Raw genomic sequence first — 13,152 nt, forward strand, 5'->3', positions numbered from 1 at the left:
CGTACTGACAAAAGTAGTCTGATGGAGTCCAAGAAACCCTTGCTGCACTAGAATCAACAGCGTCGGGAATGAAATCCGGAATCCACGTCGGAACTGGCCTGCATTAAAAAAAAAAAGAAATGAACTAGCGTGAGAGAGAACACCGTCCCGTGTTCGCACTTTTGTTTAAACTGTGACCACAAAGACACAATACATCACGCCACATGCTTACCCTTGGAGCCGCTTCCAGGACACCTTAGCTGACTTGCTGGTAGATGTGGATGGGCCATCATCACCGCTTTCATCCTCATCGGAGCTAACACCCTGAAGGGGCGCAGAAAAGCTTGGATCAACGATGGTGTCATCGTCACTGTCCGACAAGTCGAGGTCTGACGAGTTGCCCTGAGCTATTCGCTGGAGTATCTTCTCCGCCGTGTCATCCGACACACGAGGCCTATCCCCTGAACAAAAAGAGAGACGCTTTATCCATGCACAAATAAAAAAGACAACCACGCACAAAAAACGCCACGCGACACCGAAATGAACGCAGGTTCAACGCGCCGCGTTTCTACATTCGAAATGACGGCCTTGAGTGCCAGCGTCCAACGTGTTGGACATGCACTATCAAATCACTAGCAGAGAAATGCAGGCACATGCGCAACTGAAATTTTCCATTCAACATGCGCCTCTATCATTACCTTACTAGTTATTCATCCTTAGGACGCTAAAACAGTTAAAAGAATACTATAAACAGCACTTACTTCTCCGGCGGTCGCCGTAGAACGCTGCTCCGCTGAACGTCGCCATGTTGTCTTCTTTATTTTGGAATCCGCTGGCCCAACTTCGATAAAACTTCATAGATGGCGCTAGTAGGCGTCCAAAATATTGGACAACTGGTTCTTAAGGGTGAAAATACGCTGATGTCTTCGTAGTGACGGAGTATTTCATGTCCAATATATTGGACAAATCGCCATAGCTGGAACTCAGGAGGTTATAGTACGCAAGAAAATCCCGCCACGTTACATACGCGGCTGACAGACGTCTTCGCGCCAAACGCTCAACGGATATGCTAATTTAGCGCCTTTCCCGAACGTGACGTCACTAGACTGGGCCGAAGCGATGAGTTTAGGCTGGGAGGCTGCTAACCTACGCAGGCGTAGCAAAAAAGTTAGGACATAACGTTTTTTTTCCTTTGTCTCTCGACTCAGCACAAGACTGGAATGTGCTCCCACATGTTGCACATCATTCCAATATAACAAACTCGAAAGCAGCGATCCAGTAACTACATATTCAACACTGTAGTAAGTCTACACCTCATGTACAATTCCTTCACAAGGGACCTTTGAAATATTGTGAATACACAAAAATATATCTTTACTTTTACGGCGGGTTTCTGCCTTCAAACTGACGCCAAGGGTGAATGCCCATTCTATGCAACTGCATCAGCTTACAATAGTATTGTTGTGTGGCGCAATGTCCAATAATAATATTTTAAATTGGCGGTTACACAGTATGCCAGCTGGTATGCTTTTTCCTGCTCATGTTAACTTTCAAGTTCACTGCAAAGAACCAATGAACTAAATATATGTTTGTTGCGTTTGATAACCCCCATCGGAATGCACCCATTGGTAAGCCCCATCGGTAGCTGTGGCTGTGAATCGAACCGACATTTTTGAGCTTGACGGTGAAACTTTCCGTGCTTGGCTACTTTGGCGAGTCATGCATGCAGAACAAAACACACACACGCACAGAGAGAGAGAGAAGCTGGAAGGAGAGTTTGCATGCAAGGGCACGCTTCGCATACAACGCCGCATGTTGCGTATGTGACGAGCTTTCGTTTTGCCAACAAAAACAAAGCAGTATGTCCAGCTGAAAACAACATTCGTTGTCAAAATGAATAAAAAGCCAGGGCGGACCATGAAAACATAGGTATAACGCAACGTGCCAGTCTGTCCCATCATGTTCTACCTCAGTTTCCGTGGTCCACACTAACTTTTTATCCATTTCCACATGTACCAACTACCCGCTATGCAAAGGACATGCAGAAGGAGCTGAGACGCTAGAAAGTTACGAAATGCACTGCCACCTCTTTGACATTCTACCGATAACAAGGCACCCTCTGGGCTCAGAGGCAGGCACAAATGTCAGGTAAAAGTAAATAATGGAACCTACTGCTGAAGTTTGTCAGATTGTTGGCAGTAGAGTATGTGGTGCTTCGAGCAATGGCACATAAGCGTGCACACTCCTCTGTGCGTTTCTTTTTTTTTAACTTTTATGTGCACAGAAAAGGTAGTTGAAGTAAAAGTAGAGCCTTTGAAGTGCAGGTGAATATTTGAAGCGTCCAACAAGCTGGGAGCCCCAAGAACTGGGGATACCCAGAGCCAAGACAGCCACGCCAATAGCAGAGGCAGTACGGAAGCAGTAAGCTTCTACACTGACACCTCCTTATAATAAAGTTGCCTACTACACAAAAATATGTTTGTTATATTCAAAAATGTGTTATACAAGCATTTTTTAAACACTATATCTAAAGCAAGACTATTATTCTTTACTTCATGATAACCAATATTTCATTATCTCCAGGTTCGTTATATCAAGGTTTGAATGTACCATATGTTCAAGCAGCCTAAGACAATGCGAGACCTGAAGTATGTCATTCCTTGAACAGACGGTGGCTCCAATAACGATATATAGAACACCTATGGAACGAACAGTAATGCCGTCAAACGTAGCACGAGTAGGCCGGTCAACAGAAAGGTAAAGATGAACACAGGCACAAACTGATGCCTAATTTCATTCAGGATAGATCCACATATTTATACATCCACAAGCTGTGCATGCAAACAGTCACAATCATCAATAAATGTAAAAAGCAGAAATGACCAAACAAAGAGTAACAAAATATTGAATTTTTGACTTGCTCAGTGTAATCAATGTGTCGTTTACACTCTTTTCACCTTCTTTCCTGATAAAAAATGCTACTAGGGTATACAAGTTCTTTTTTTTGTTGTTTGGCCGGAAAGCAAGTGAGAACGGTGCGAGCGATACATCGAATGAGCTGTACAATGCAGATGTACAATTGCTTTCGTGCCTTATTGGACGATTTCTGCCTTTTACATCTATTGGTCATTGAGATGGTGCGCCTGGAAGCTTGCTGAAGTGTAAACCTGTTGACCTGCCATCAATAAAAATCAGTTGTCAGCTTTCCCTTGTATTCATCCTTTCTTTTCTCCTGTCATCTATTTGCACAACTTAAGATGGTTATGTCCAAACACCAACTCGCCCAACATTGAACTTTTTTTGAGCAATGCACAGCATTGAGCAAGCACCAGTCCATAAAGTATGTACGAGTAAGTATTGCGTGCAGTTTAAGGAAACCAGGACAATCTGTGGATGTTTAAAAAAAGAGTGATTGACAGATGTCTACCCATCGATCTCAATATTACGACAGCACCGTGGTCCGGGCAAATGTAGGGTAGCGACAAGCCATTAGGCGAATCACACCAGCAAGCGTATGTATATCTCGCAGCAGTTCAACCGCAAAAATTGTACTTTGTACCCTCTAATTTTCGCGAGTTTGTGAGCGTTCAATGCAGCAACTCCGGATACAGGACACCACACTTCGCTTCATACATGAGGTGCAATGTAGCGAAAACAAAAGAAGTTCAGTCAGCAAAATGTGTAACTTCATACATCTTGCGCTTCATTTTCATCGTAAATGCCCGTAGGAACCAAACATGGGTCTGCACTTAAGGCATCACATTAAACACTATCACGAATTTCACTTCTGCTATCGGCAACAAATGCGTTGCGCACTAGTGGAGCTAATCTCTGAAGCAAGTATACAAAAATGTAGACGTTAAGTAATCAAGAACAATGTACGAACAACCCCAGGACACCAGGGATTGTTTGATTTCTCGGGCACAAAGCATTTTTACCAGTTACTCTGTCTAAATTTGAGATGGGTGGAAGAATTATTGAACTATTTCGAGGTGTGCATGCGTCTACTGCAAGAGGTCTCATTAGATCCCACAATGTTGTGCCTGATGTATCAAACAGAGTACAAGCACAAGGAATGCCTTTCAAATAACCCACTGAACAAAGTGAAGCCTAGAGTTTAGACAACCTTTTGAACAAGTGTATGCGTGGCAAAATGCAATGTCAATAAGTGTATCGATGGGCTGCTTTCAATGGTCAGCATGTTCTAAAAAATATGCGAGCTCTTACGTTATGTCTGGAAATTTATAATTATGTACGTGAGTTGAACAACCAAAAAAGTGACATACTGTAGCGGCATGATTGATTTGATTGATTTGTGGTGTTTAACGTCCCGAAACCACCATATGATTATGAGAGACGCCGTAGTGGAAGGCTCCAAAAATTTCGACCACATGGGGTTCTTTAACGAGCACCCAAATCTGAGTACACGGGCCTACAACATTTCCGCCTCCATCAGAAATGCAGCCGCCGCAGCCGGGCTTCGATGCCGCGACCTGCGAGTCAGCAGCCGAGTACCTTAGCCACTAGACCACAGCGGCGGGGCATACTGTAGAGGCAGACCAGCGTTTACCCGACTACTATATAATAATAGCATGCCTCATCAGGGACTGTACATGCTCAAAGGATGCCTACCATAAAATCCCAAGCAAGTGCCACTTTCTCTTCTATGAGAGATTTCAAATATGCTGCCCCCTCTCTCCCAATCCACTGTTTTGTTCAGTTTTCATCTCTCTGATGAGGGCGAATGAAAACACTGAATGAGTGCATGTTCAATAAAGCATTTCATTAGAGGCATGTGTGTGCATTTTTAATTTTCAGCTGATCTTCCACTGCCATCTTGAACTTTGATCTATGACCAAGCAAGAACCCCACCTCCCTTCGAAATCTTGTCAAACCATCCCTCATTTCAAGGGGCACGCTTGCTCGGGAGTTCACGGTACTTTGCATTCGTTGTAAAAAAAAAAAAGTGCCTGAAAGAAACAACCAGTAGCAAGAGAGACTCAAGGAAAACTCATGGTAGGTAAAGAGGGCCGACCATAAGCCTGAGGGTTTTTAGGCCTTCCAATACTTTGCAGCCATGTATATTAAATGTTGCTTTTTTTTTCTAGAAAGTTAGTTCCCAGTTATCTGCACAAGTTACATTTTTCAAACTTTTCATGCTACTTTCGCAGATGTTAAAGGAATCGACAACTGCCAGAACACATCAAAAACATTGTTGGGTGCGAAGGCCGTGCATTTTTGTGACCAAATAGAGCATTATTATCGGAACTTGAAAGCCACAAAAAACCAGCATGTTGTGTCAACTGGTGGAGAAGCCATGGTAATGCCCGAATGAGCCACTCTGACTGCAGTATTTAGTCCGCTGTTGTTTAGATATACCACAATTTGCAATTAAGTGTATATACTGTATATTATTGGGCGCCCCATTTCACACAGTGCTTATTATGAAGTAAAAGGAGTCTATGCTCACAAGTGGCACCCTGAATTAAGCCACGGCACATGCGTGTGGCGTGCACGTAATATAGAGCGCACACAGAACATGAGCACAAGCAGCCGCGACACAGCCAATGACAGCACCTCACTAGTTTGTGGATTTAAAATTGCTATAGGCCTAACTTATCCCTGTTTGCAGCATGAGCTGTGTGTATGACCTCTTCAATGGTGTGCATAGTAAAATTCCAATAAAATGTGTTTAAAGGCATTTTTCACCATACCATCCCAAGATTTGACGGCCTGGCCCGTAAGCGTTGTGATGCGCTGATAAAAGATGCACCATAAAGATTGGTAGCCAGTACATTTACTATCTGTGCAAACAAACTAGGTAATCGAAAACCATGAAAAAGTTTTGATGGTATAGGGCAATCAATTCAGTGTCGAAATCTAAAACCATGTTCAAAGAGATCCAAAAAGATCCATGACTTAAACAAGTTACTTACTCTTGGTAGACTCCTGTTGAGATGCATGAGCCCTTGGTTAAAAGATATTTTAACCAAGAGTTAAAAGATAGCAGTAACACGCTAGCAGCAGTACATATGGATAAGAAGCACATTCTTGTTAGACTGCATGTGCAATGTGAGAATTCGTCCTCAATTCTTTCACCAGATTAAGGCTACCAACAGAAAATTCTAGCTTGGATTTTGTTTTCCTTAACAGACTTCTCTTACTGCATGAAATTCTTGAAGTCATCAGCATTGTGGACAGAACCTGCCAAGTGCCCAAATTTGTTATTTTTCATCTGCATCTGACTAGGTGGTTAGAATGAGAGCTTCGGTGCAGAGGCCCCAAGTACAAAGTAAGCTTTTGGAGCATTTGTAACATATTTATCTTGAGAAATCTCTTGTACTGCAGTGCAAAGTACGACCGACTCGAATGTTGCAGCAAATGAAAGCTTACTGTCTGTTGCAGGTCCGAACAAATATCCTGTCCGTCTCCAAGGTCAGAGGTCATGGGATAAGCCAGATGTTTGCTGAAAGATAGAGCAGAAAGACTATTGGTTCCTGGAAGAGCACACACATGCACAAGCAGAGACAAGTGTACCAGTGCCTTCTTTTTTACCTAGCTTACCTAGTTTCATTTTCATGTTGAACCAAGTTTGAGTTACAATTGTTACAAAGGGAGGGCCCGAAGGGGGAGGAGGGGTCATCTAGGGTATTAGTCTTCCCCCTTTTACAAAGGCCATATTGGTGGCCAAGTGACTTACGTTACCAGCCCTACAAAGCTGCATTTTGTTTAAGACATGCAAAACTATAGTAGAGTGAACCTTTGGCCTTGGATTATATGCAGATTTCAGTGTCCGAGAAATGACCATGCTTGACACTCCCAGTGGCCAACAACAAACAACATATTGATCTCTCCTACAAGAGTAAAAATGGACAGCACAGCTTTGTTACCTTCACAATGCGCTAATGATTTCCGTTACATTTCAGACACATCTTGAGCATCCATAAGCTATACCCAAGTCTCCTGTGAGGCGAAGGTTTAAAGGGGTCATGACACCCAATTCTCAACCATATTCTGTGTTGTGTGGGTTTATGCTTGCATGTTCACAGACGAACTGGCAAAATTGGCGAATTCTGTCAAGCCGTTGCTTATAATTGAATATTTTTATAAACGAGCTAGCGGCGGAGAGAGTGGCAACACTGACGTGATCACTAGCCGTGACGTCACAAACCGCTTGCTGGGCGAGCTGCTGTACAGTGTACATTCCAAAGGACGATCGTTTTCCGTGGTCAGCTGCTCTTGCAATCGAACTTTTTCTGCGTTGTTCAATTTGCCACTGAAACTAAATGAGTTCCAGGGTTTTTTTTAAACAATGCCACAGCGCCACCCTTGTAGCGCTGGTACTTGCAGCAAGCAATTACGGAGATCAAAATGTGTGCTGTGAATGTGCAGCGAGTATCTCATTTGTCACTACTGATCAATATTAATTAAAACTCCTCGCAGACAGTGCCATTGTTGAGCGTCACACTTGCCGTTTTTTTTTTTACTGCAACCGAACGCAATCGACAGAGTTCAAGCAAAGATTCGGCCAAAATGTATAACGCAAGTAACCTTAGCGTTGCAACGACATGCCGTTCGCTTCGGCTTTGTTCACATATGACGCACGCAATTAACGAATGAAAAAACAACAGACCCTACACGCAGCATTGCTACAACCACTTATCTTCAGCACCGAAAGTAGTGCATGCACGTATGCTAGCCAACAAAAATCTGCACGCATCGCCAATTCCATGGCGCTAAGCAACACTTGCTAGCGAATGCAGCGTCAATAGACCTCCGTATGCCAAGCTCGCTTTTCAACCCGACACGCTTGAAATAAAGCTACTTATCATTGCGGAAAGCCGTTTGCAACGTCTGCCACAACGGCGAGGTCGTTGGGATCTTGGTTCACACCGTTTTTGACGCTTTCTTCCGTCATTTGAGCTGGTGGCGATGGAGTTAAAATGTGCAACGTATACGACATCATCGCCGCATATGGTGATGATACCGGTAACACACCTCAACACTTGCAAACCACTGACACGTGCGGACCACGCGGCAAGCAACACTCTTAACACTGACCGCGTGGGGGAAGGTGCTGTTTGCTAGCAGATTTTTGACACTCCACCGAGGGCTTGTTGCGTCACACACGCCATGAAAAATAGCTGTGGGCGGAGTTTACAGTCGTTGACTTCTACGGCTTATTTTGAACTGAAATTATCTCTTACAGTTCAGTTTTTCACATTTGTGGAAGCATATTTGACCTTTTACTTTCGTTTTTCGCCGAAAACCGTCAATTGTTCGGTGACCATGTCATGACCCCTTCAAGTATATTTATCAAAGTGTCACCTCGGCTGACGACAGATTGCAGAGCTAGGCCATCTTGACGATTTTGGGAATAGAACAGGGCCTGGATACCCTGCCCTCCCACTGGACTGCCATAGATGTCTGTAGCTTTGCAGCACGCCGTTCTTCAGACAGTTCATGAATCACGGTTTTGCAGGAATCGCTCAGCTACCAACTGAACATCTTTAGACAGATAGGCAATCTACCTGGAATCAAACTCAAGGTGCTAATTTCTCATATTACAATGCCAGAAGCTCAGCTTTGTGCTTATCTCTGAGGGCCTGCCTGCTGCTACAGAGCTCTGAATCTGTGCAAGTGTTCGCATGATCAAATCTGCCTCGACAAAACGTCAAATTTGACATAATGTGTTACTGCCCAAGTTGGCCACCTGCTGCTGAGCACAACTATTTGACTACAGAGTGTCAATTCCTTGCTGTTATCTGGGCCGTTCTTTAGAGACCCCTAAACCACTTCCGATATTTAAACATTTGACGTAAATGTGCTCATCAAGTTCAAAATGCAGTCACAACCAATAATGCCAAACGCAGCACTGGTACGATCCACGGGAGCCCCCACAAATTTCAAGAAACTTTCCCTTCTACTCTTTGGCCCTTTCGGCAGTGTTCGGCTTATCAGTGTTCACTGTGATGCCAACAGTTTCACCTGCTTGTCCACTCCCCGATACGCGAGCTCACTGCTCTTCCTCCTCGTATGGTGAGGAAGAGCACATGGCCAGGAGGAAATGCGAGCTTACTAATGGTACATAGGTAAGGAAATTGTGAAACGAGTGAGGGCTTTATTTGCAGCACCAAACGGGTGTAGCTCTGCTATGATGGCATCATTGTGAAAAATTCTCACGGCTACGTGTTCACTGTCACATAGCACGGTCAGTAACAGACATGGTGCAGCTGTTTCAATGGGGTCACTTTTACCCTGAGCATACGCACTTTGACACTTTCCTACTGCACGGTGGCGAGATTGGCATGCCTTGCACAGTGACCGGTTTGTGCTGCAACCAACCACAAAGACAGCACTGCGTTTGAGTTTTGGTGTTTCACTTTTTTGCTTATTTAAAATTATCCCAAGCTTTGCGAGTATTTTTTCTATCAGGCCCATGACAGGAGCATCTCTGGAACATAAGAGCACCATTACTTTAACATGGCGAAAAATCGCCAGCCAGTAAAGAACACCACATGAACAAAATTTCCGCGGCCAACTACAGCCGCTATCATAATCCGAGTGATTGCGGTTTTTGGAACTTAAACTCCAACAATTATGTTTTTTGATGGCCGATAGTAGCAAGAGCGTTTATAACCACGAAAGCCAACGACAAGACGTGCAGAGTAAGTTATATGTTTTGTTGACTTCTTGCGTGGCTTCAATAAAGCTGCAGCTGATGTGCGAAACGAAATGTAGTCATATTGTGCAGTGTAACAACAAGCTAGTTGTAGCAAATACTGAAATGTCAACATTGTTTTATAGTGATGGTTTTTTAAAAAGGTGGCTCATTAAGCAATAAATTGTTTTTCAACTTGACACTCTATTCAGCCTACTTTTGGTAACATTCGATTAGCAACAGACTTGATCTGAACATTACTACTCAGACGAGGCTGTACTAAGGAATAGATATGCACTAAATAAAGTGAAGTTTGCAAGTCTACACACACACAATGGACCAGCTAGAAACCACACAAAAACCATCAGGCATCCTGGCTAGATAATTTCACTAAATGTAGTGCCACACTCTTGGACTGATGTCAATGACACTATTTTCCCGCATGATAATGTTGCGTATTTGTATAAGTGGTTTTATGGATGCATAAAGCGAAGTCAGTATGTAAATGCGACACCACAGCACACACAACCAAACGATATCCAACAGTGAAAACGTTGTGCTACTGACGAAACAAAAGAAAAATAGTGTGAAACGCGGCCAAACACTTCATTTAGTAGTTCTCAGCACACCTTTATATAGCAATGCTCGTAAGAGAAACAGCGAGCTAAATCAAGTGGTTCGTAATCCAAACTTTAAAGTATGATAGTTAAGAAGTTTCATATTATCTAAAAATATTATGGGATGCTATTTGGAAGTCTACGGTGAACCTTCGTAGTCAAAAGACGAGATGCACACCATCGTACACTATCGCACAGGTTTTCTCTCTTTTTGTGGAGCGATCACATTATGAATACCAGAAAGCTGCATCAAGACAACAATAAGCTTACCCGAGAGTAGTGATACACTAGTTATGAACTAACAACTAGTGATTTCTAGTTATGAACTAACATAACTAGAAAGAAAACAATCCTGCCGCGACCTCGGCGAGGCAAGGTTCGTTTGCACCCGCTCGGGAGACAGTGCACCCCATGTTTCGATTAGTACGTCGCCGATATGCGGCAACTCTCCGCAATTCACGCACGATTTGTTACAGAACGCGAATACCGAGAGATATCTAAACAAGGGCCTGGTTTGTGCAGCCACTTGGCCAGCCACGTTAGCGTGAGGTTTAGCCACGGCGACCGCAGACGCGATTCTGGCAGATAACGCCAGCCGGCGTCCAAAACCCGACCACCAAATACGGCTGCGGTCGCCGCCAGTTAAAGAGACGCGAAACAATCACAAGCAAAATTAGCAAGACACCGCGACGTTTCAAACTAGGCGGACAACTTCGAATCACAATACAGTTAAATATCACCGCCAAAGCGATCGGGCCGGCAGTTCGCAAGGGAAACGCCGCGCACGTGATCACTGCAAGGTCGGTATGCTGGCTGGCCGCAGGGTAAAGGCCACTTTTTTTATTTTTGTGTCCGCTAAGCCTTCGAAGATTTGTCGCTTCTCTAGCAGCGAGAAGAGACGCGAATCGCCGGTAAGATTAATTAAAGCGTGCTGTAACTAGGGGGGACAAAAAAAAAATTACGACCATCCAAAGCGGCGTTAAAAGTTGCTGCCTACCGAGACGCGCGGCCGAACAGATTCCACCCCACCGGCGAGTGCCATGTTTTTGACATCTTGGGGAAAAAAAAAGAAAAAGACCGCTTCGGAACTTCCTGCAGAGCTGAAGCCAGACTTTGTCGCGACGACAGTTTCTCTGGATTCTCAACGGTACAGGCGCATCTGTTTAGCAGGCGCAGCAGACGAGGCAAATTTATAATAACCCAATTTGCGGCCGCCGTGAAACATGCCTCAAAGGAATATGGGTAAGGGGGGAGCGAAAGAGCGAAGGGCGCCCCGCCGCCGACGCGAACACGACGTTCCATACTGCATTTTACACTGCGAGACCCGCTCGCTGTTTTGGAGACGTGTCAAAACCCACCGAGCTGCAAATGTGTTACTGAGCCGTAACATAATGTCAGTGCCGGGCAGCTGAGAATGGTTGGCATCGCTCCTACCTCCTCCGCCACTGCCCGCTTTCAATGAAGCGATAGCCACTTCTCCCGTCCTTGCAAACAAGCTGCGTTTGGGCGCTCGCTTAGTCAAGTCTAGGAAAACACAAGCGCTGTCGCACGCGCCAGCGACTAAAGGGCACGAGGGACTGAATCTAGTACGGTGTGTTTAACGATCACAATTCAAAGCAAAGTCAATTTCAAAGGACCTCGTGGTTTTAGGCCTACTGGTACCAAGTATGTCCCACTGGCCCGCGCCAATGTCATGCTCGAAGCAAACTCCCAACAACTTCAAGAGACATGATCGCGAAATAGTAAACTCTGGTACTCACGAATTTGTAGACGAGTCCAAATCCTAGCCGAGTAGGATGCCAAAAAATTACAAGGTTTTGTTCCGAACTTCCTAGTTCACGTCGACAGTCCGACTATGCAGACCGCTGGCATAGCCTCGACACCAGTTAGACTCGGGCGGCGACTTCGACCGGCGGCGTTGGGATCGTAGCCGTGGTAGGGTAGCCGTGGTGAGCAGTGCGCGCTCAAAATCAGAACGTTGTTCACAATCAGCTGAACGACAACAACGCTGAAGGCTGTAGCGCAGTCCACAGAGGCGAAATGCGGCTTCACGCAAGTTCCGTCGACGTATTTGTCGCTTCGGGCAACTGGCGCGGTTCACAGCGGCACATAAAACTTCCCGAACGCTTAAGCCGATAAGCGTCCCGTTTTCGCCGCACTGCCTCGCGTTGACACCGAAAAAAAAATTTTTTTTCGGAATTTTTTTAGCGAACACCGATGTAGCTAGTCGCGCGTCGTGTACTAAAATGACCAAGATGAAACGCGGTTTTTGTCAGACGTCACGTGCACACATATATGCAAAACCATGACCTACTACACTCCTGACCTGCCCAGAGAGCACCTCTTCCAGCGCCCACGTTCTAGTTCATACCTTCTGCCGCTAGGGCCGTCACCTACGAGCGGCGTGGCGCTAGGCAGCACCTGTTCGCTGTCGTCTGCTTCAGCCATCGCTGTGGCAGTGCAAATCGTTCTTATTGTGCATGAATTGTGTATGAATGTGTAAAATATGGCAAATAAAGTGATATGATTCCTCGTCAGAGTTGGCTGCATTCGTGTGGACGTTTGAAGCAGAAATAGAACCGTAAAAAAAGCACACAAAGGGTCACAGTGGCAAGCAGACGGGAACTTTTCTACAAATGAAGGAAAATTTATTATGAAAATATTTCTTGAATGAAAACGTAGTCCAACGAGATAAAAAAACTATTGTTAGGCATTCATTGTTCACACTGAATCACGATGGTTCCAGACGATACGCATACACAAATTGCAGAAGATACGCAGAAACACAGTAGGTCGTGTGCAGAAACTTGCAGACGGCAGATAGCTGCAGTAGTCAGCTCTAATAGTGGCCGCGTGCAGTTTTTTTTTTTTAGATGAGCTGACACCTCAAATGTA

The 13,152-nt window shown here is 44.8% G+C and overlaps 1 protein-coding gene across 4 annotated transcripts in view; it reads right to left on the minus strand.

Moving 5' to 3' along the window:
* The window catches only part of LOC119188156 (La-related protein 4B), a 90,797-nt gene extending 78,334 nt beyond the window's left edge, over positions 1-12,463 (minus strand). For 2 of the 4 annotated variants that reach the window (XM_037436073.2, XM_037436069.2), the window contains exons 1-2: positions 12,018-12,463; positions 6,373-6,445 (exon numbers count right to left, since the gene is read on the minus strand). In XM_037436073.2, coding sequence (XP_037291970.2) covers positions 6,373-6,426 — 54 coding nt within the window. In that variant the 5' untranslated portion in view covers positions 6,427-6,445; positions 12,018-12,463. The remainder of the gene's footprint in view (positions 1-6,372; positions 6,446-12,017) is intronic. The other 2 variants (XM_037436071.2, XM_037436070.2) reach the window with 1 other exon arrangement.
* Between the last annotated feature and the right edge of the window lie 689 nt (positions 12,464-13,152).

The sequence above is a fragment of the Rhipicephalus microplus genome, chromosome 1 (genome assembly GCF_043290135.1).
Source record: "Rhipicephalus microplus isolate Deutch F79 chromosome 1, USDA_Rmic, whole genome shotgun sequence".
Lineage (NCBI taxonomy): Eukaryota > Metazoa > Arthropoda > Arachnida > Ixodida > Ixodidae > Rhipicephalus > Rhipicephalus microplus.